At 42.6% G+C, this 23,450-nt stretch overlaps 1 protein-coding gene across 9 annotated transcripts in view; it reads right to left on the bottom strand.

Moving 5' to 3' along the window:
• Positions 1–23,450, bottom strand: part of SLC4A7 (solute carrier family 4 member 7) — a 103,540-nt gene that overhangs the window by 58,759 nt on the left and 21,331 nt on the right. The window contains exon 1 of one of the 9 annotated variants that reach the window (XM_069958642.1): positions 9,534–9,654. The exons of the other annotated variants lie outside the window; for them this stretch is intronic. Within the exon in view, the coding sequence (XP_069814743.1) occupies positions 9,534–9,569 (36 nt within the window). The 5' untranslated portion in view covers positions 9,570–9,654. Of the gene's footprint in view, positions 1–9,533; positions 9,655–23,450 lie in introns of those variants that run through there. 9 annotated transcript variants of the gene reach the window in all.

The following is a 23,450-nucleotide window of genomic DNA, read 5'->3' as shown; positions in this document are numbered from 1 at the left end:
ATGTCTGTACAAAAGGTGTGATCAGCTGATGAATGATTACACTGGACAATTATTAGAAGGGAGGGTACCTGCCTGACAATAATCAGCTCACGTAAAAGGACCCTTAAGCCCCTATTACACTGGCATTTGGCGGGGGCAAGCGAGCGCCAACTTGTCAGGTCAGTGTTTGCTTGCTCCTTATTGCCTACTCACTGCAGGCACTATTACACACGCCATCAGCAAACGGGTAAGTTCGGGGGCACAGGGAGGGCTCCACGGATGATCTTAAGGAGGTAACAGCGCTATGCTGCCGCTCCTGTTGCACAGAGCGACAGCAGCAGATCATGGCTATTCTAGTCATTAGTCTTTCAACATGTTAAAAGACATTCAAAGACAACGATCAGCCGGCATCGTGCATGTCGGCTGATTATTGCCTTTTATAACACAAAGCCAAATACAGCAGATAATAACTGTGTAAAAACCTTTAGTGATTGAAGGCCGAAACTCCCCCTGCTTTAGGTCTTCAAAAGCCATTAGTTACTAAAAGGCCAATATCTGACCCTTTAAAGCATAGATGGGGCTAGATTTCCAGTCCATGGTCAATTTACAGTAAAATCCACATATGATAAAATTTATAATAGACGTTTTATTCACTCAAAGGGTGGAAGCCATCATTTGACGATTTGATCATTCCCAGTTTTATGCACCGACTGTTTCTGCAGGGAAGGAAGCTGCGCCAATAATACACAATTCTTCCAACTCTGAGCTTTGGCCAATTCACTTAAGAGTAGTGAAACCAGCAAAGATTACGCATCGGCTACACATAGTCTGTTCGGCTTGGCTTTTTCAGCCTATGCAATAGACTAAGTACAACTATCTGTGCTGTGGAAATAAACTTCTGGTAGTTTCTGATCAGAATTATTTACATTTATAAATGTACATGTACTACAATGTGAGCAACCAGTAACCTGGTACAAAAGCAGCACCTTGTTTTTCACTGATGAGCGCTTTAACAGCCTACAGTGTCTTCTTCGGCTGGCCTTCCTGAAATCAGCTATTGTTTTACCATGGTGGTCTACTAGGCATTGCTCCCACCTCCTCTAGAATCCTGATCCATACTGATGAGGGGCAACACCTCGAAACAGCTGTCTGTGGATGAATACCTGGTGTTGGTATTTCCCATTGTCATATCCTAAGGCCTTATGCACAAGTTCAGTATTTTTTTTCCCATGTCTATAGATTCCTCCTGCTATCCACCTGTGCAATCCATTAAAAATTATGGATTGGGCATCTGTATTTCCGTGTATACCTTTTTTAGAAACATAACCTTTCAACATGTGACTAATGAATCATTTTTTTATGGAAATACGGATGCCAAAAGGTTACAATCCATAGAAAATTGTGGATCCCATTGAATTCTAAGAAAGAATCCGCACTAGGACATGTGCTTTTTTTTTCTTCCAGAATTGGTTTGCATCCTTGTAATCTATTGATCGGGTGAATAGCCCAATAGACATCAACATGCACTAACTCTAGTACAGATATATGGATCTATAGATTATGGGATGTGGGAATAAGGCCTTAGACTGGTAATTTAGTTGGATATTGACAGAAAGGGCCAGCAAATGTGGGGGTGGTTTTGGAAGTCTCTGTATAGGAGCCATCCCTTTGCTAGGTCCTTTCCTGGAGGGATATCTGGCTAGCCCCATGTTTTAAGACTCTTAATTAAGGCTTTGTGAACTCTTTTGCATGGTATATAAGATGATGGACCAGCATGACCAACAGTAAGAATTAAAAAAAAAAAAAACAACAAAAAAACAAAACACACACACACACCAGAAAAAAGCTGTTGATATCAAATACCATGTCCAGCACAGAACATGAAGTTGGGTAGAGGTTCATATGAAGCAAACTCATTGGCAGAGATTAGCGAAACTGATTACTAATAGCTGCAGAAGTTGGATGCAGCCCTAAGGCTGCATGAAAAACATACATACATCCATAGGCCATGTTCCCACTACATGAGTACCGAAGTAATCAAGGCCATTGAAACAACGCCCGTGATTTCTACAGTACTTACTGTACGTAGTACTGCACCTGAAGGGATCCCGGCCGGAGTGTATACACTTGGTATAAGCTCCGGCTGGGATCCCTAGCGGCGTCGCAAGAAACCCGACGTGTCAGTTTTCTGCAGCCGCTATTCAGTGAAAAACCCTGTCAGTTCACACAATGGAGCGTGTGGCATTGCAAGCGGTGGGGAATTCTGATGCAGGCGCGCATCCAAATTCAGTGGCAGTAAAGATCATCCGGCCGGTACTGGATGATCTTTTCTGACAACGGCCGTTCCGTGACCCGGCCAGGTCACAGAACGGCCAGTCTCTTACTACGTGGGAACATGGCCATAGGCTGTAGCCATATTTTCCAGAACTCTCAAGGGCTGAATCCAACTTTTTCAGCCACCGGTAGTCAATGATGCAAACACGCTTGGTTTTGGACAAAAACAAGTGTGCTAGAGGTTTGCTCAGCTCTACTCGCTTGCAAACTTGTTAAACAGGGGTTAACTAGGTTATTGTATATCTCAGCACTGAGGAGTACACTATATGAGGAAGTGTTCCTGGAAGCTCTAGGCCCTGACACGCACAATCTCGCCATATCTGGGGTTATTATAGTGCTGTCTCATCAGCTTTCACAATTAACAAGAAATAAGCTAATACAGAAATATCAGCCGTATTATCCGCAGAGACGGCAATATGTACAGCATATGACTGCAAACCAATCTACCATCAACTCCTTTTGTGCCCTCTCTCATCAGCTACTTCCTGTTGACTGTCAGACATGAACGCCGCAGGCTTTTCTGTGGAGGAATTTTCTCAAAAGATCATCTATGGAGAAAGTCACATATTGAACACAAAGAAAGGCAGATTCGACATTAGCGTCCTGTGCTCTTCCCAGATGAGAGCAGGTTCACACTGAGCATGTGTGAGTGTCTGGAGATGCCGTGGAGTGATATGCTGCTTGCAACATCCTTCAGCATGACTGGTTTGGCAGTGGGTCAGTAATGGTGTGAGGTGGCATTTCTTTGGAAGGCCGCACAGCTCCCCATGTGCTCGCCAAAGGTAGCCTGACTGGCATTAGGTACCTAGATGAGATCCTCAGACCCCTTGTGAGACCATATGTTGGTGCAGTGTGCCCTGGGTTCCTTCTTATGCATGTGGCTGAAATGTGTCAGCAGTTCCTGCATGATGAAGGCATTGAAGCTATGGACTGGCCCCCTGTTCCCCAGACCTGAATCCAATTGAGCACACCTAGGACATCATGTCTCATTCCATCTACCAAGGCCACATTGCATCACATACTGTCCAGGAGTTGACTGATGTTTTAATCCAAGGAGGACATTAGGAGCACACACACAGGCATTGTATGACCATACAGGTGCATGGAGGCCACACACACTACTGAGTCTCATTTCCTTATCACTGAAATTGGATCATCCTGTAATTTGATTTTCCACTTTGATTTTGAGTATCATTCCTAATCTAGACCTTCATGGAGATATTAAGTTTGATTTACATTGAAAGTTTTTATTGTTCTCAACCCATTCCAACCAATTTTGTGTTGTGAACTGCACAACTGCCCATGGACGTGTCAATTTGTATATTGTACATTCTAATGCATTCAAATGTGCTAGTAATCACTGCTCACTCTGCAAAAGGCTGCCACAAAGCATTAGTGAGCCTTCCCATAGTATTGTATAATGTAATGTGTAAGGACATAATACACTGGGCAAAGGCTCTGTGTCAATAGCATTGTGTTCATGGCAGCACTTAGGTGGGCCCTAGGACATGAGCAACCTTGCAGTTCTCAACACAAACATTAGGGGAAGTAGATAGTCCTGTATTGGTTCTTACTGCTGTCACTCAATATATAAACGTTAACTCAAAAATGCAGTTCTTTTTTAAGTTAATATCAAAGTAATTTCACTTGTTTGCGTTATTAGATTTAAAATTACTTGAAATGCTGTGGGTTACACTCTGACCCGCGGCTTCATTCGTAATAAAGAAGCCGGGCACGGATCTAGAGGTCCCCCGGGGGCATGGAGGTCAGACCTACCGCAAATCTCCTATGCATTTAAAGCAACGCAGATAAACTGTTTCCCTCTGAATTCCCTGATTAAAAGGAATGTGTCATTGTTTGAATCATGATTTTATGTTAAATATTTTATTTTAAATTAATCCTTAAACGTGAAGCTGAGGCTTCCTCTTCTGTCTGTACTAAGGAGGAGACTGCTGTCAATTGCCTGTTAGGGAAACTCCATCTCTAGCAGCAGAGAGACCAAGATGGAATCCAGGAGAAGGGGGCAGGGCTTGGCTGCTGCTATATGCAGGAGAGAGACCAGACATTCGTTTTCTGTGTACCTGCATCTGTGAGACTCCAGAGGATCCTTACTTTCCCTGAAAGGTAAATCAAAAAGTTTGCAGTCACCGCAGCAGCTTAGTGTACCCCCTTCCCTACTGTGCTCCTGCAGTTTCTGCTCACACAGCATGTTGCAAAGCACTGGACAGGCTGGCACTGTGATGGGGGGAGGATTTAGACATACTAAGAACAGAAGTATTTAAACAATGGACGGCTGCCCAGAACTTTATGGGTGGTCGGAGAAAAAAAATAGAAGCCTCTGGAGGAGACAGACAGGCTCAAGATGTATGTACTCTGCCCAGGCTTTCTACCCTACATAATACTATCTAAGCCCCACCCCTACTTCTTGTGCTCTGCCTAGAGGCAGTGGACAACAATAGGAAAATGAGACACCTATTGGCAAAGATGTTGGGAGTTTTTTCTTTGGTAAGGAATAATCAAATAGAGAGAACTTGTTTGAAACCGTGACCATTTAATTCCTATTAATGTGGCTAGCCTGGATTAGAAAAATGTGAAAAAACGTAGCAGTTTCTTTCCAAAAAACAGCTCCACACCTGCCCTCAGGTCTTGTGCAGTATTGCAGTTAAGCTCAATTTACTTCAATGGAGCCAAGCTGCAATACCACACACAAACTATGGAAAAGAGTGGTGCTGTTTCTTGGAGAGAAGCCATGTTTTTCTAATCGTGCATAACCCCTTTGAAATGCAACTAAACAAAATACATTCTCTCACATCACTGTCCATCATAGGGAATCCTCCGAGAGAACTCTACTAGAAATTCCTAAATCATAAAACACTTTTGGATTCACACTTGCATTATGTTTCATCCTAAAACTAAAAGATTACAATAAGGTTACAGCATACCAGGATAATGGTAAGCTCTGTGCCCTGGCTCAAAGCAGAAACCCCCATTCACGTGGAGGCTGCATGTTTGTTTGGGTAGTGTTACAGACAGGCATGCCCCTGTAAATCTTGATGTTACATTATATTGCAGTTAACTAAATGGAATGCAAGAGACGATCCAGGAATAAAACCACTGGCAACCAAGAGGTATCTCACAAGGTAGAGAACATGGCCATTCATAACTGGTACACGATAACACTGATATGTGCAATAAAGCACAATTGTATCAGTCTGGGGCAAACACAGAAGGTTATATTTCTCACCTTTGGAGTTTGCCACCCATCTACAAGCCTGGTTATAAATGTCTATTTGCTGGGAGGCCACTGATCACATGAAGGGGGTTCTGAGTGCTGCATTGAATTTCTGTCAGCCCGATAGACAATGATAAGAGCGGCAGGATGTACCTTCAAAACTGCTGCATATGCGTACCAAAGTATTCTGGAGAGGAGTGATAAGAGTCGATGATCACATCTCCTGGTCCTTATCTATTTACAGGATAGTTACAAACTAATTGGTCAGCGTGGTTAGAGTGCCCCCTCAGTGAATGGCCTGACAACATGCATTCTTGGCTCCAGATCCACTCATTTCACTTGCATAGGGTCTACTGAATCCCATAGTGACTGAGTAAGCGTTAGCTTAACTACACAATTAAAAAAGGTATTTCACTTAGGTAAAATACATGTAAAATCATCCATTCCACCCATATGGAGATTAACCATTCATTCCATACATGTCATTATTTTTTTCTGTCTCCTTTGCCTGCTGCTTTCTGCTGAAGACACAGAAAACTGTATGTGAGCTGTTTACTAGTCTCCCCTCCTCCCCCCACTCTTCCGAGACGGCTCATGTAAACAGTGCCCCTGGCTATGTGTGGCACAGTAAGGTCACAAATAACTTAACTTTAGATTAACTCTCTTGCATTACACAGTGCAAAGACAGCCGGCCAACTCACAGTGACACTTTTCTGTGTCTTCAGCAGAAAGCAGCAGGCTGAGAACTGGGGGAAGGCAACAGAAAAAAGTAATGACATGTATGGAATGAATTGCATTGCGCAATAGGGCCATATCAGCAGGTTAGATTCGTCTAACCTGCAGATAGTTCCCCTTTAACAGGTTACCTTTTAAGTACAAGACAGCACTGCATACATCGGGGCCATTAAATCATGAATCTATGATCACATTGGCATCATCACTTCCATTTATAACATAAGCCATGATGTGGTGTCTGTGCAATGGTCCTCACTGGCTTGTAACATTGTATGAGGTTTTTTAGTGTATTTGAATAGCTTGAGCATTGATTCTGTCAGCCATACCCAGTTCTTGGATGCAGTAGTAGTCTTGGCTGTGAACTCCCCCCCAGAAAGCCACAGCTATTATTATTAACAGTCACTGAAAAAGAATAGTGTTAGTTACACCACAGCTTATGTAACTATATGGAGGAGGAAGGGGGGTCACGAAAACAGGGCGTAAGATACAACTACACAAAAAGGTTTTACTAAATCATTTCTCTGTATCTACTAAATGCCCATGTTGCAATCTTACCATACATCATGTAATTCTACCTGTCCTAACATCTATTCTGGAGGGGAAAAGTGAGGAAACACAAGTAGCTCTTTCATGCCGCAGCTTTACACCAACAGCCATGTGCACCATGCCAGCCCAGCTGGGGATGAGCCTCTAATCCTGACTAGGAGGACACAAGGCTGTCTATGCTGGAAATGGAACTTTCATCATTTTATAGACTAAAAAGAAGTCCATGTACACACAGATGTGTTTATGAGTTGGAGAACGCTCTGTCATGTGTCATGTTACTCTATGGAGCTCACAAAAGACTGATAGAGGGAAAACCACCGAAAGTATTTAGTAAAATAGGAAAACCATACTTCAGCTTTTCTGCATGCATACAGTATATTAGATGCATAAAGTGCTAAAAGGCTCTGGCATGCTGGGCGTACTGGATTTAATGGACGATTAATAGAGGATATATAGTGCCAACCAAGTTCAGACTACTCTTGCCCATCGCTACAGTCTATGTCCCAGACATAAAAGTATATAACCTAATATAGCACACCATGTGGCTGGAGCAGTCTGTCCTTTTTGCATGCCAATGAAAACGTCCCATCATGACGTAAGCATACTGGCAAAGCCATACAGCTAAAGCATACAGGGATTTCAGGTACCTGCTAAAAAAGCTTCTGGCCCTGAACAGAGACAAACTAAACCAAGTATATTTCTATTGGCCTAACAATGAGACTGTGATGAAGGTTATTACTGAGTCACTGGATCCAGTCTGATATACATAATATATATATATATATATATATATATATATATATATATATATATATATATATATATATATATATATATATATATATGTTATATTTAGGCAATAAAGCCTCAGGAACATGTACAGGTATGTAGTAGCACTGTATTTTCAAGCCATAGCGTAGTGCAAATGATAATGAAATCTCAATATATTTTGCATTTCACTTCATAACTTTTCAGAGCTTCTCTCTTAGGCTTTGTTCACCCAACGTCTTTTTAAGTAAAATAGAGGCCGTTGTTTGATAATGATGCTGTAAATTATGTTCATGATCATTATTCACATCGTAAAACAAGGACAGTTATTTTAAAAGCAAAACTGCCATTATTTTGCATAAAAAGACGTGTGAACATAACCTTAAAGGTCCCATTCACGTCACACTCTGCTGTAAGTTCGAGGTACATGTCAGCACCTTGGCAAAAACCTATGGCAGCATATGCTGCAGCATACAGGCGGTGGGTCCAAAGGGAAAGCATAGTCTACTAGTGATGTTTGGTCTGTTTCCTGAACCCATATGGATTATTGTGCAGGAATCAAGAACACAGCAGACCACCTTGGGAAATGGACCGTGGTACCTGGCAGAATGAGTACTAGGGTCCTAGTATTTGTAGTCAAACAAAAGGTTATATGAAAAGTATAATAAAAAATTGGCACCTTTTTCTGTGTTTCAGCCCCACTTCTGGTTTTGGCTGTACCAAATGGCTGTACCATTAAAGGAGCCTTATGCTGTGGTATAAAGCTTCCTGCTCATATGCAGATGTATACCCTGAAAGTACAGCCAAATCACAGGTGAATAATGAAAATGGTTGAAAAAACACATTAAAATACAAAAGGGGGTATTCATTAGGAGCAGCATATCAAACACTGGTCTTAAGTAATCCCCTGCCAGTGCACGGCATGCTGGATTTTCATGGAGGAGCACACCTCAATGTAAATCCCGGAACACCTAAGACGGCCGTGTGCTCGGAGCTGGCTTAGATTTCAGCTACAACTTACGCCTACATGCAGTATAATATAAAGTTGCCTAACTCTTCATTATAGTTTGATTCGGCTTTATTCACAGCTAACTAGAAACTCCCTTTAATTGCTTATATTAACCATGACGTAGCTGCCTCTGCCTGGAGATATATAAGTGTATGGCGTCACACTGTTTCCACCCGATGAATGACAGCAATCATTGAGGATACATGTGCACTGACAGGCTCTTTGTACCTCCATGGGTTTCCCATGACACACACACCAAACTTTTCCAAGCAGTCTTGGCTGAGAGAGGCACAGCGCTGAGTGCAGCCAAGCAAGTGGATTTTCCTCTAAGCACTTGTCCATTACCACAACAGTATTGTACAGCTAATATATACATAACAAGCATCAAATGGGGGAGGTCAGAGGCCCACAGCGTCCAGAAAGACAGACATTTAGCTGTAAACTGATTACCTTCAGGCATGAAATCAGCTTAGCCTAAACCTAAAGCGGATCAGTGTCATGCTGCAGCACATTTAGATGACGGTGGAGGGGTGTCACTGTGTTTTATGCTTCTTATTAACAATTCCTAGATTGGTAAAACAGATATTACAATAGGATTCATAATGCTGCATTAGTCTTTTGTGCGATGTAATAATCTGTGAGATTCTGTGATATCTTTACATACGACATGCTACTACCACCGCTATTACTAGGATTCCCTATCACGGGAAAAACAATAGTATGAAAGGACGTCAATCCACCTGCAGTAACCGTATGTACCTAGACAGTGCAGGCATTTGTTGCAGAAACAACTCAGTAATGAGGATTGGAGAGACATGCCAACGTGTGTAGACACAAAAGCGTCTGCTCCTAGCACACCACCGCCTCCTCTCCGCTGTATAGAAAATATTTTCTTCTATCTACAGTCAACAGTCAGTCAGGAAAACTTACAGCTATCATATCCTTGCGGGCACGACTTCTCTCCATGTTGATTTCCTAAGTGTAAAGCATGTCCTTGATGTGAAGCTGTGTAATGCAATCCAGCCAGTGCTGATCTGTGCAGCAGAGTACGTGACTGCTTTATGATGGTGCTGTCACACCGACAGACTCTCCAGCCTCCATCCAATCCGCAGAGAGGGCAGGCACTCGGCATCACACACCACTGAAGATTTGGGAAACATGGCAGGCAATCAAGTTTTTACTTCTGCAAATACCAAAAAAGGAGGCTGCCCCTATCCAGTTACTACACACGCTGCAAACTGCATGCCTAGGACAGGAACTTTCTCAGATGGCTTCATTTTTAAAGAGCTGGAAACTGAGGGTGCATCTCAAATATAGCAGCCAAGGGATTTCATGAGAAACTGCACAGCTGGGAAACTCAAGGCTGCTGCTAACGTGGATGCCAGCTCCTGACAATGACAGCGTCGGCCGTACCCAGAAATTGAAGGGGGGGAAAAGAGATATTTATAGCAATGAGGGACGAGACTATGTAGTGAATGCTGTCATCTACATTTATTAAGTAAACGTGGGTTACAGGAAAAGTCAGCAAACTAGCAGATTATGCCTATATATATTTCTATACTGGACTACATTTGGTACAACAGATAAATGTTTCAAACAAAGTCCCTCCATTTTGTGTGACTTCTAACATATTTGTGTATTTGTGAAGAAATTCAATAAACAAAAATGACTCCTTAAAGGTGGGCACTCCAGAGAGCAGTAAAGGTCCTCTGTCTCCGAAGATATCCTCTGAAACAATGTCGTGGCAACATCAGGCATCACTTGCAACATGCACCCGTCCACCTTGTCTTAAGGCCCTATTCCACGGAACGAATGCCGTTCGTATTCGGCCGATATCAGCCGCTACAAACGATAATCGTCCCGTGGAATAGAGTGCAACAATCAGCCGACATCGTTCATGTTGGCTGATCGTTGCAGTCGCTTGTTTTTCAACATGTTGAAAAACAAGCGACTGATACAGCAACGATCTGCTGCTGTCGCTCAGTTGAATAGGAGCATTGGCAGCAGACGCTGCTGTACCCTATGGGCTGCCCGGACGAGCGACGATCCTCCCAGCTGCCCCCCCCCCAATCCCCGCCGCCCCTCCCACTTGCTGCAGCCGCGCTGAACAGCGGCGGCAGCGAGCGGGGAACGAAGAGCAAACGAGCGCTGAGAGTGCTCGTTTGCTCCTCTTAACGACCGGTGGAATAGGGGCATTAGAAGTACCTTCCAAGACGACCAGAGGAAGGAAAGTGGTGCCCCAAAGAGGTACAGGTAGGACCTTTCCTGCTTTGCAGATAAACACCTCTAAAGTTTTGTCCACTAGGTGTCTCCCTTCTCTGCAATTTGTTCCCATTGCCTGTTGTCAGAGGAAATTTGTCTGAAGGTGACTTGAGAAAGCCGTCCGGTCTGTGAAACCGCTTAAGGGAGCTGCGTGCACGGAATAAAAAAAAAAAAGTTTGACACTTTACAGTGGATTTGATTAGTGCTGCTTTTTTGGATTCTTGTTTATTGGGACTATACATTTTATTTGTGTGCACCACATTATACTTTTTTTTTTTTTTTTTTTAGCTTTGATCCCTGCACATTAATAGCCATTACACAAATGCCAGCAAAATCCTAGTGTTATCATGATGCAGCTGTTTCTTTCTTTTATGCTCTCATAGCACCAGGGACAAATAGGGACACCCTCTGAAATGTTTAGAATGAGAAACAGCTGGGCACCACGAGAAAGCTAAAATCACATTGTCACCACTTAAGGGATAATCTAACCAAACCATGCAGCTCTACTGACATGGAAATACAATGCTGCATTGTGGCATTCCTTTGTTACTTCTCCTGGAAATGTATCAGTAAGTTCACAACCCACCACTCTTCTTGTTATAGAGTGTGTTCCTCTGCTATCCGGCACCATCTACTGGTGACACTATCCAGTCAAATTATACAGAGGATGCTGTATGTTGACAGAAGAAAGAGTTAATCTGTTTAATAAATTAACAAAAAATCAAAAATCAATTTGGATCCCCTTTACCATTGACTTCCGGAGAAAAAGCTAGGTTTTTTGTACATAAGAAGACACCATTTAAAACGGATCAGTTAAATAGACTGCAAAAACACAGTGTGGACCTACCCTTAAAAGGGATAGTGCGGTGCTACACATTTATTCACTTATACAACTTTGTAATGTGTGTTATTTAAGTTAATGGCCCCCTTCCCCTTTTTCCCCCCACCCCCCGAAGTGTGGTGCATTATACTTACCGAATTATTGTCAACCCCGGCCGCCATCTTGGGACAATGATGTCATCTTCAGGAGGCTGGCCTGACTGCTTCAGCTGTCCCTCATGCCGGTCCCCCTCCAGCGAGTCATCAGCTGCTCAGCCGCGATTGGCTGGGCATAACTAGAGAGGGGCCGGCATGAGGGAGGGCTGGAGCAGTCAGGCCAGCCTCCTGAAGATGATGTGTTGGACCCAAGATGGTGGCCGGGGTTGACAGTGATTATGTGAGTATAAAGCACTACACTTCCGGGGGGCTGGGAACAGGCGAAGGGGGCCATTAACTTAAATAACACACATTACAAAAGTTGTATAACTTTGTAATGTGTGTTACTTAGTGAATAAATGTGTAGCACCGCACTACCCCTTTAAAAAAGCAAAAAGTTTTCTTTTAAATCAGCTGGAAAGTTATATAGATTTGTAATTTACTTCTATTTAAAAATCTCAAGTCTTTCCATACTTATCAGCTGCTGTATGTCCTGCAGGAAGTGTTGTTTTCTTTTCAGTCTGACACAGGGCTCTCTGCTGACATCTCTGGCTGAGACAGGAACTGTCCAGAGCAGGAGAAGTTGTCTATGGGGATTTGCTGCTGCTCTGGACGGTTCCGGTCTTGGACAGTGATGTCAGCAGAGTGTACTGTGTCAGACTGAAAAGAAAACATTTCCAGCAGGACATACAGCAACTGATAAGTATGGGAAGACTTAAGACTTAAAAAGGTGACGGATTTGCCAGCAGCATGTTCTAGAGTAGAGAGAGCCATAGTTCGGTAGAAAGAAAGTCAGTATAATTTACTGAGCTTATTACTGTTCTTTTGGGCTAAAAAAAGAAAAGAAAAAACAGTGGGCGGTCTTATCAGTGATTGCCAGTTTTTTTTTTTTATTATTATGCACACTCATACGCGGAAGGCTGTCAATCATTGAGTAGGTCGGTCCACTGGACTCCCAGGCCTACAATGTGCAAGGATTATATATATCAATCTGTTCAGATCCTCCTGTAGATTAGGCTGCATTTTCAACATGGCATATGTAAGAAATACTGTCAAAAGTTGCACCCAAGTACTTCCATTGACTTCAGTGTAGTGATCCATTAGCACCTCCTCATTCAGTCTTCACCAGGATGCAGCTTCCCCTGACTGCAATGACTTGTACAAGGTGGTCAGGCGTCCCTCCACAGTGCCAACAAAAATGTGGGTGTTCTAAAGTAGCTTAAAGGGAACCAATCAGCACGATTGTGCCGATATGGTTTCCTGCTGCACAGTATAGCTCTGCTGTGCAGCTCCCTGAAGCTACCAGCTGCGTTTTCAGCAGTAGCTTTACAGCGGGGAAAAAGCCACGCAAGGACAGGAGAGGGGCGATAAGCAGCCCATGACTAGTCACGGCTCTCTGCCTGTCAGGGAGATATCATCACGTTCAAATTCTTCTAACCTGCTGATAGTTTTCCTTTAAGTGGTATACCAAGCCATTAAGTGGTATACCAAGCCAGACACCTCTTCAGCAGGGATCCTATTTTAATCCAGCTTTATGGGAGAGGTTTTTGGCTTAGAAGTAGTTAATAATGTTTTCGGCAGCAGCTCATCCAGGTGTTTGCCACATATCTCCAGTGCAGGATTTAGCTTAGATGCAAAACTTCCTGTATCATCAGCAGATTGTAAGCAATTCACTCATTACCACCTGTACAAAGAGGAAACGAGAACGGATCTTCACAAACATCTATGATGTAGGAGACCGGAGATCACAGCCCTTTACTACACGACACACACTAAATGAATACATACATACATAAATCTTTTCTATATATTGATCATATGCACAGTCATGATCGCATTTCCAAAGCTCGAGGCTGTAATACAGGATCAAAGAGAATGTGATATCTTAAACTTGTTTTTCACGCTAAACTAAAGAATTCATTTTTCATTTTCCTTTGGCAACTCCCAGACCATCTCTGACACCTGATGTTATTTAAGTGGTAATACCGACTAACCACTGCCCTAGGTGATTTGGTGCCTTTAGTGCATAAAAAGCTATGTAAACCCTGTACCGACCCATGGAGTGAACCTATGACCCAGGCGTACCATTCCAACAAGACGTTATTGACAGGGGGAGAGCAGTCGTGACAGCACCAGATCAAAGATCACGTACAGACATTGCACTCAGACCTACCGATTTTCCTCAAAAATTAAATTTTAAAAGATTTTTTACTACACTAACAGAGCATTCCCTATGGTAATAATACTAGAGCTAATAAGGCAGAAGTAACAGATGCAATTTACACTCCATAAGGTTACATTCACATTCAGTATATGCGTTGGTCATGTGACCAGGGATTAAAGACGCCTGTTGCTGTTATGCAGCAGAAGGAAGTAAACATGGCTTGTGTATATTAGGTACACTGTGTATGTAGCCCTTCTGTAATGTCACATTACTGGGGCTAAATATAGCTGATGTATCTGCAGTAATCCTTACCCTCCACAATGTCCTTAATAAACTAAACTATGAGGTATAACGTACCTAGTGTAGATTTGTACGAGCATTTCTGTATTCATATTGTATATGAATTTACAGTTTCACATATATTTGTTAGTAACAAAAGACTTGGAATTGAATTGTCTCCACTATGTCCTTTAAGACTGACTGCTCAGATGGCAAAGGCGGCAACATGGAGTGGTATCTGGTAACATGGTGCAGCCCAGTAAAGATTTAACCCCTTCGTGTTTAAAAGGCCATAGCAATTGTACTTTTTCCCCTACAGACCAACATGAGCCCTTATTTTTTGCGCCACTAATTGTACTTTGCAATGGCAGACTAATTCATAAAATATGCTGCGAAATTAGAAAAAAAAAAAACTATGGGGGAGATTTATCAAACATGGTGTAAAGTGAAACTGGCTCAGTTGCCCCTAGCAACCAATCAGATTCCACCTTTCATTTTCCAAGGAGCCTGTGAGGAATGAAAGGTGGAACCTGATTGGTTGCTAGGGGCAACTGAGCCTGTTTCACTTTACACCATGTTTGATAAATCTCCCCCTATATGCGCAGTGAAATAGAAAAAAAAAACTGCAATTTATTTTATTTGGGAAGGGGGTTCTTTTTACGCCCTTCATTCTATGGTGAAACTGACATGTTATATATGTTCGTCAAGTCAGTACGAATGAAACAATATGCAACTTGGATAACTTTTATATTTTTTGAGGACTTAAGTTCTTTAAAATTGCTCTATGACCCATGCTTCTAATGCTTTTATCCTATGGTCTATGGGGCTGTGTGAGAAGTAATTTTTTGCACCATGTGGTGTACTTTATATCGGTAGCTTGATTGCGTATATGCGACTTTTTGATCACTTTTATTACCATATTTCTGGAGACTCCTAATATAACTACACTGATCTCTCATAGAGATCAGTGTAGTATGTATTATACATACTCTATTCCAACTCATACCATTATGCCTACTTATAGAGAGCCTACTCACTAAAAACACATGTATTATACAGCACCGATCAATGATATCGGTGCTCGATTGGTCTGGTCTGCTGCAGAACAGATCAATAAAATACCGATCCAGGATCAGCGTCATTCCGATGCTGAGGCCCGGGACGGTAAGATGAAGGGTCATCATTGGTGGTCTAGTGGCTGGATGTGCTATGGAGGACTTTTAAATGCAGTTGTCATCTTAATTAGCAGAAGCGGTAATCGGCCGCGCCCGCTAATAGCAGTGTTCCCGGGCTGCAGATAGCGGTCGAGATTGCGGCAGTTCAGAGCAGAATCACGGCCCCCCTCTGAACTCCCTTAGCAACAAGATGGTGTAAATGTACGTCATCCGTCATTAAGGGGTTAAAGGGGAACACTGTAAGGGCCCTGTTATATGGGGCGATTATTGGTTGAACAGGCCGACATGCAATGGGGCCAGAGATCAGCTGAGGAAGAAAAAAAAACACATTTGGTAGCTGATTGCCCATCTCTCTGCAATAAATTAATAATTAATGCCTGTCTGCACAATAGTCAAGCCGTGTAAGAAGGCTGATAATCATAGCCTGTTTATAGAGTGTATTGGCCCATGTAATAGGGCCCTAAGGGTATACTCTGTTTCAATTACATTTAGTTCCTATCGTCAGAATGATAGGATAGGCTATTAATAGATGATCAGTGGGGTACAGACACCTGGCTCCCCTGCCAATCAGCTGTTTGGTGCCCGCACTACAGTGAGAATATTGGCAAAAGCAGTTGACATCAAGGTACTACAGCAACAGCAAAGTAGGAGCCGAGACTGCAGTACACCAGCACCACCGCTACACAGGGAACCGAGCTAACTGCTTCCAGCTCCGGTCTCACTGTAGTGTGGGCAACAAACAGTTGATCGCCAGGTAACTGGGTGCTGGCACCCCCTCCTCCCCAGTCAACTGATAGTCTATCCTTTAGATAAGCCATCAATTGCTTTATCATGGACAACCCCTTTAAAGTAAATCTGTCAAAATGTCTGGCCTAAAGAAAGACTTTGTTTTATGGAATAACACAGGCAGCAAAAGTATGTTTTGAATGCTGTCCCTGATATCTATCCAGCAATGCAACCAGCTCTGTAGGTAGTCAGGGGGTGAAATATTCACTTTAAAGGGTACCTATCATGTAAACTAACTTGCGACATGTCAGAGATTTAGTTTCAGTGGGGGTCCACTTGCTGAGACCCCTGCTTATCACTAGATCGAAGGGGCAGACATGCTCAGCAGGGCACTTTGCCCCTCATCTTCCCTCTCACTGCTAAAGTAGCGGTGGAAGGAATTATAATGGAGTCCTATGGAAGTTATGTTGATTACGTCTACCGGAAGTTGCATAGGCTCCATTATAATGCAGTCCTCGCTACTTTAGCAGTGAGAGTGGAGATGAAGGGGCAAAGTCCGCTGCTGAGCACATCTGCCCCTTCGTTCTAGTGTTTGGCAGGGATATTAGCATCTGGACCCCCACCAATACAAACCTCTAACATGTGGCTATAACATGTCAGAAGTTTGTTTAAATGATAGGTAAGCGTTAAGCAAGTCCATGCAAAACGTAGCCTTACATGGCAAATCAAAAGGGTTCTCTGCCATGGATAACACAGATCACAAATGGGGGACTACTTCTTCTACATCACTGCACCTGCCTACACTGCCCTCACCTGCCCTTTGCAGTGCGATCAATAGCGCAGAGATACACGATCAAAAAAGCCTGTCTCAGGTGGCCTAGAAGCGCTTACACGCCTGAACGCCCCTCCAGTCATTTCGCTGCTGGTTAATTCTGCTTCTTTGAACAACGCATTGTAGAAGAGCACCCTGCAACACAATACGCAGGTTGAACAAGACAAGTTGTCAACTTAATATTTAATAAGCCTTTCTAAATGGCTACATGTTGAAGGGTCCCTACTTGTAGAATATACTTATAGCTATAACAATACAAAGGGGACATTGCTGATTTCTGCATAATCTTCTCAACTCTAGGGAGTATTGTGGATACAAGTGGAAAATAACAAAAATAAATATTAAATAATAATTATATATTAGAAGCTGACATCAACATGCCAAAGACTAAACTGAACAGCCAAATGACCATTAGTTCAACTGCAAAACAGGATGTGACCTATAAGCAGCCTCGCCAAGATATCGTAGCTAGATATGAGCAGGATCTGAGCATGCTCAAGGCAGATCATTCGTCATTTGAATATCGGTTGCTGAAGTTGGATACAGCCGTAGGGAGTCCTGGAAAACACGGAAACTGCCATCGGCTTTATCCATGTTTTTCCAGACTCCTAGGGCTGTAACTAACTTCTTCAGCCATTGTTATTCAGATGCCGAACGATCGGGCTCTAGCACGCTCAAGTTGCTCTCATCTGGTAGGGTCATGTTATCTCTGATCTGAAAGGACATCAGGATGCTGAGACTTTAGTTACAGCTGGTTTTCTGTCTTCTATCAAGAAGTTTATTCCAGACAATGCCATGCCCAGTAGCAAGCAGTGTAATGCCCCTCCCACTGGGCCTTCCATAGACAGGAGACTGCAACAGTGACATCTCTTGGCTGCAAGCAGGTACTGCACCACATTGGAATAGCCCTTACAACAATACATTTATGACTAAATGGTTTTGCTTTCCATCCTAAAAGCTTTTAAACAGACTATATAAAGAGGGTGCATACACATTGCCATCTGTCAGAACAGTTTACAGGTTAATCTGGAAAAAGAAAAAAAAACATTTCTCTGAAAAACATTCAGCATGACTATCAGGCAGTTTTACAGGAAGATTGTTCTTTGTGGCCCAAACCAACCAGTTGGAGCTCAGTTTTCAAATATTCATGCCCCCTGGTAAATTGAAACTGAGCTTTTCTTGCACATTGAGGAATCAAGGGAGATCTTTTTAGCGCCTAAAATAAAAGGACATCTCACAACTTAACAGCGTTTCAGCCAAAATTCAATGGGAGATTTAAAAGTGGTGGCAAATTACTTTGTGTGCATTTAAACACTGATCTCAGTAAAGATCACCGTGAAAATCCGCAAGAAATTGCTGGTTTAAACCACTTCCCGACCCATGACATCTACATCACAGGTTGGGTGAGGGTATATGGCGTGGGCTTAGGAGCAGAGCCTGCCATCTGTGACCAGCACTCACCGGTAATGACCAAAATTACTCCCATGCCAGACATTCAACAATTTAGATCTATAGCGGTTACGGCAGCTAAAACAGTTGTTAGATGCCTTGTTGGTAGTGTAATCTCAGGATGCTGACAGGTTGTCACTGCAGCCCTAGGCCTTTGTTTGGCTGTAGCAGTAGAGTGACAATGCCAGTGCTGACAGCAGCCTGTATCAGTGCTGATATGATGGATCAGTGAACTGCATAAACTGTACATTGCATTGATGCCATTGAATGATTGCTTTTGATATATTTTAATAGTTTGAACAGTTAAAAAAATAGATATTATTGAACCAAAACTGCCAATTTCTGGTCACATCACACACACAAAAAAAAGAAGATTTAAAAACAAACACTGTATATGAACCAATATTCACATCCAACAGTAGTACTGATAGAATGTAATAGTCATGGTGCATGAAACTAGAAAGTATACAAATTTGTTATTGATGGAATCATACTGATCAATTACTTAATTTCTGTTGTAATTTCATCCACTTTCACTATCTTAAAAGGGGCTGTCCAGGAAAAAAAAAAAAAACAGCTGATCTGTAGGGGAGCCAGGTGTATCAATAGTTTTCTCTTTGAAAACCTCCTTATTGCAGGCAGGCGACTGCGATCTTTGGTCACTTGACATGAGTCGCCCAAAACTGCCTGCCAGCCCTATCCCAAGGCTGTTCACATCTGTTATCATGTATGACGGAGTTGTATTAGTGTTGCACTAGCACAAGTAAATGCAACCAGGGACTCATAGTAAGCACTAAAAGACTGACGCAGTAGCGTTAAATTCATGTGAATACAGTTGTAAGAGAATTTTTAGTTAAACTTTCTCCCAGTAATTTGGTGGGAGGTTTTCTTCCCCTACAGAGATACAATACAGCTGAATCAGCATCACTTCCAGAAACAGCCATGGTGCAATCTGAAGAGAGTTTGGGACATCCATAGGCACAAGCTAAATCTGTCCTGCACACTAGAAAATAAATAACGGGGCCCGTACTTTAATCATCAGTTGCACTGGTAATACTTGCAGGATGTCCCTCTTCCTTACAACATGTTATTTTAGGAGATTTTATTAAGTTATTGTTTACGGCGCAGACACTGACATCTACGTCTGTCCTCAGCCGATGTCACGGGTACATAATGCTGCTGCTGGGAACTAAATCAAGGCAGATTAAAAACTCAAGTATCTGAACATCTGGAGACACCCCATAGACAAAAGGATAAAACACAGGCAGTGCCAGGTTCCAACAAGCCACTATATTGCTGCTAATCTCCAAAGTAATACACAGCTCCCTACGCAGCACAGTCACGTATACACTGGAGTTACTGGGGGGCTCAGAATTCTTGGTGCAAATTCAGAACAGAATGAGATTTCACGGTGTATAAAATAAATGTGTACGTGGACGGATGAGTGATCTAGCTGTCTGACAATGTGCTAAGCCAGCTCTAACCAATATGAGAAAACCCAGTTACAATGTGGAATATCACGGTCTTCTACTATAAAGCGGTTAGTACAGACTGAAAAGGCTGTTGGTATTATGTGATGCAGATAGGTCTATGGTCAGGATTATGGATTCTCTGCCAAGATTCACAACAAAATTACTGTACAATGCAAGTAGTTGTGGCATTACAAAGCTCCATTTAGGAGATTCCGCTGCAAATTCCGCTGCAATACTGATTTCTATAAAAGTCTATGGCACTCCATTTTTGCACTGGATTTTCATTCCACTGCAGGAATATATCGTGCTATTAAATATATTGTGCTATCAATGTTAAATACTTAGCTCCCGACACCATGCTTACCAGGCCGCTTTTCATCAGCGCACTCCCACATGCTTCTCTCGGTTCCTGTTCAGTAACGGTCCGCTCAGCCAATCACTGGTTGCGGCGGGATAGCACAGTGATTGGCTAAGAAGGCTGTCAGTGTGCAGGGACCCGGAGAAGCATGCAGGAGCATGGACAGGTAAGCATGGTGCCGGAAACTAAGTAGTTGAAAAGAACCAATCACTCAGATTTTCTAGAAAAGGGCCCATTCACACTACAGAAAATCATATAGCATTGAAAAGGCGATATTCCGAGCGGAGTCCGCGGGCAGGGGTTCCACTCGGAATCTCCACCCGATTTCTGTAGTGGGAACAGGCCCTAAAACTACCAGCAGCACCTGGAAGATGAGCTAAAAGGCTGCCTTACTATGTATTCTAGGTCTTCTGTAGAAACTTTAGCTGGGTGGAACTAAGTTTATATATTCCTGCACGTGAAAAACATAGGTAGGACTGATCGATCTTATTTATTTAAATTAAGTTTTTATTTGCTTGTGAGAAAAGGGCAAAGCCTAAGTAATAGAAATGTCTAGCTGCAGTGTTGGTGTCACTTCAAAGTGTTTTTTTTAAGTGTTATTGGCATACCCTTAGGTAGCTGAGCCAATCAGACATTGTCAGTACTCTGCCAATGGGATATGAAGACAGGCCATCAGTATGCTTTCATTCCATTAAACTGGCAGACGACAACCCTTCTGTGTGGTGAAAAGGAGTCTGTAAGTGTGGTCACTGCAGAGATCTAAGACTAGAGGGAGGCGGTGTATGTTCAGAGATGACAACTGTGTACATAGTATCTGCCGCTAAAATACTTGAAATACAAATTCAGAACATGACATTTTCTTAGCAAACTAAAAATGTATCATTCATAACAGTAACAAAAACCAACACCCTGTATTTTCACCCAAATTAGACAATTTTATTTAAGTCATCCTAAAAAGTTGTGTAATCACATGAAGGCAAGAAACAGCATCTCTAAGTGTGACCTATGCGAAACAAGGCAGCTCGGCCCCAGCAGATGTTAGAGCCAAAAATTATATATATAAAAATAAGTGAAAATGTATTCAAAGTGACTTTATTATTGTGTCTGCCGGCTTATATCCAGAGTAACCGCTGTGTACAGCAGAGACAGCGGAAAGATGGGCTCTATAGAGTGACTCAATAAAGGTCCTGGTAGGGAGTGACAGGTATCGGGAGCCATGCTGACTGAAGCTCATCTCACTGCTGCTGGAGGATCCATAGAGCAAACATGACAATCCAGGTGGTCCCACAGATGCTCAAATGGGTTCAGTAGTGAGAAATCAGGGGGACAGTAGCACTAAGAAATGTCTGAGATTGGAAGAGAATGACCAAGACTTCCATGGTGCACTGTCTTGCTGGAATATACCATCCACCCCAGGGAACATAATCAGTGTGTACTTAAGATGACTACTTGGGGGTGATTACCATACAGCGCGCCAATCTATAAAAGTAAGATTATAAGTTGTTATTTGCAGGAACGGGGTATATAAGGATATGTATGGGAAGTGCGCTGAATGATCAGCACACTTTCTGAGCTGAATAGCCATTTTTAACATGATTGGTTCCCTTTAACGTCCATCCGTTTAATAAAGAAAAATTCCCAATTCTCCCTGGTTCATTTTGTAACCTGTGAGTCCGGACGTTCACATCTTTGTACCAGATGTTCACCTCTTACATGAATGGCACGTGGTGCAGTTCCACATCTCTTATCCATAACTGTGCCATTTTGCGTCTCGGAATACACCTTTACTATAACAGCACGAGAACAGTTCACAAATGGCACAGTTCCAGAAATATCCCAAATGACAATATTCATCCCTTTTGCAACTGGGATAAATCCCCCTTTTAACCCAGAAATGTGGGATATGTAACAGCCTATTATACACCCTACATTCCCACCAACCCAGCTGACAAGTGACTTCCTTCATAAGCCTTGAAACGTCTGGGCCTGGGGCTTCTCAAGTCATCTGAAGGTGTCCTGTGGTATCCGACACCAAAGGAGGTAGTAACATTCTGGTCCTACAAGTTGTGAGGTGGAGTCCATGAACTTGTTTTGCAGCACATCCTACAAATACTAGGCTTTTGCAGCCCAGGGAATCATCCTGTGGGCATTATTGTCTAAAACTTTTAAACCTTATACCCCAGTGACTGAGTTACATCTCCTGATTCAGGGTTGGGAGTAAAGTTTAGGTAGGTGTCAAAGTAGGATCAATATAAAAATCAGGATCCATGCTTTCCTATAAAGGAACCCTGCTGAGCACATCACACTGCATCCACTAGCTGGTCTTCTTTCCACAAAATGTAAAACCGCATCGGATTCATCAGACTAGGCCACCCTCTTCTATGAATCCATGGTCCAGTCTTGATGCTCACTTGCACTTCCAGAGGTAGACAGGGGTCAGCATGGGAATGTTGACTGCAGGTTACTGGGCACTGGATGTTCTGACCCCCTTTCTTTTATATGCAGTATTAACATATCCTTATTTGCCTTGTTTTTTAACAACGTATGCTACAATAGCCTTTGCCCTCCATACGAATCAAAGAAACTTGGGCTGATGACCATATCGCTAGTTGATCGACTGTCATTCCTTGGGCCACGTTGGTAGGTAATAACCACTGCATAGCAGGAATACTCCACAAGACCTGCTATTTTCAGGGATGTGCTAGAGATGTCATATAGCCATCAGAGTTTATCACAATCACTCAGATCCCTATACTTATGCCTCCATTACATTAACTTCAAGAACTGACTGTTTGCTTGCTGCCTAATATAACCCATGCCTTGTCAGATGCCATTGTCACAAGATGACCAATGTTATTCAAGTCACCTGTCAGTGGGTTTCATATTAAGCCTGATCAGGTCCCATGCTTGTGAGTATAGTTTACAGAAACAGTTGTGGTACTAAGAAATATTTATCAATACAGAAGAATTCTATTAGAATTTTTAAGTCTAAATTCAGAATTTAAACAAATCAAACCACAAAAACCCAATCAATAAACAGATGTCTACTTTGCATATTCCATGTCCTGACAAAACCCCAGAAGATACAAAGAAAAAGCTGCTCCACTTGCTTTTCAAGAATGAAATGTGCATGATAGCAGGGAGCGTAAAACCTC

This window comes from Dendropsophus ebraccatus, chromosome 2, assembly GCF_027789765.1.
Source record: "Dendropsophus ebraccatus isolate aDenEbr1 chromosome 2, aDenEbr1.pat, whole genome shotgun sequence".
In the NCBI taxonomy this organism is placed as follows: Eukaryota; Metazoa; Chordata; class Amphibia; order Anura; family Hylidae; genus Dendropsophus; species Dendropsophus ebraccatus.
This window is presented reverse-complemented; position numbering and strand designations above follow the sequence as displayed.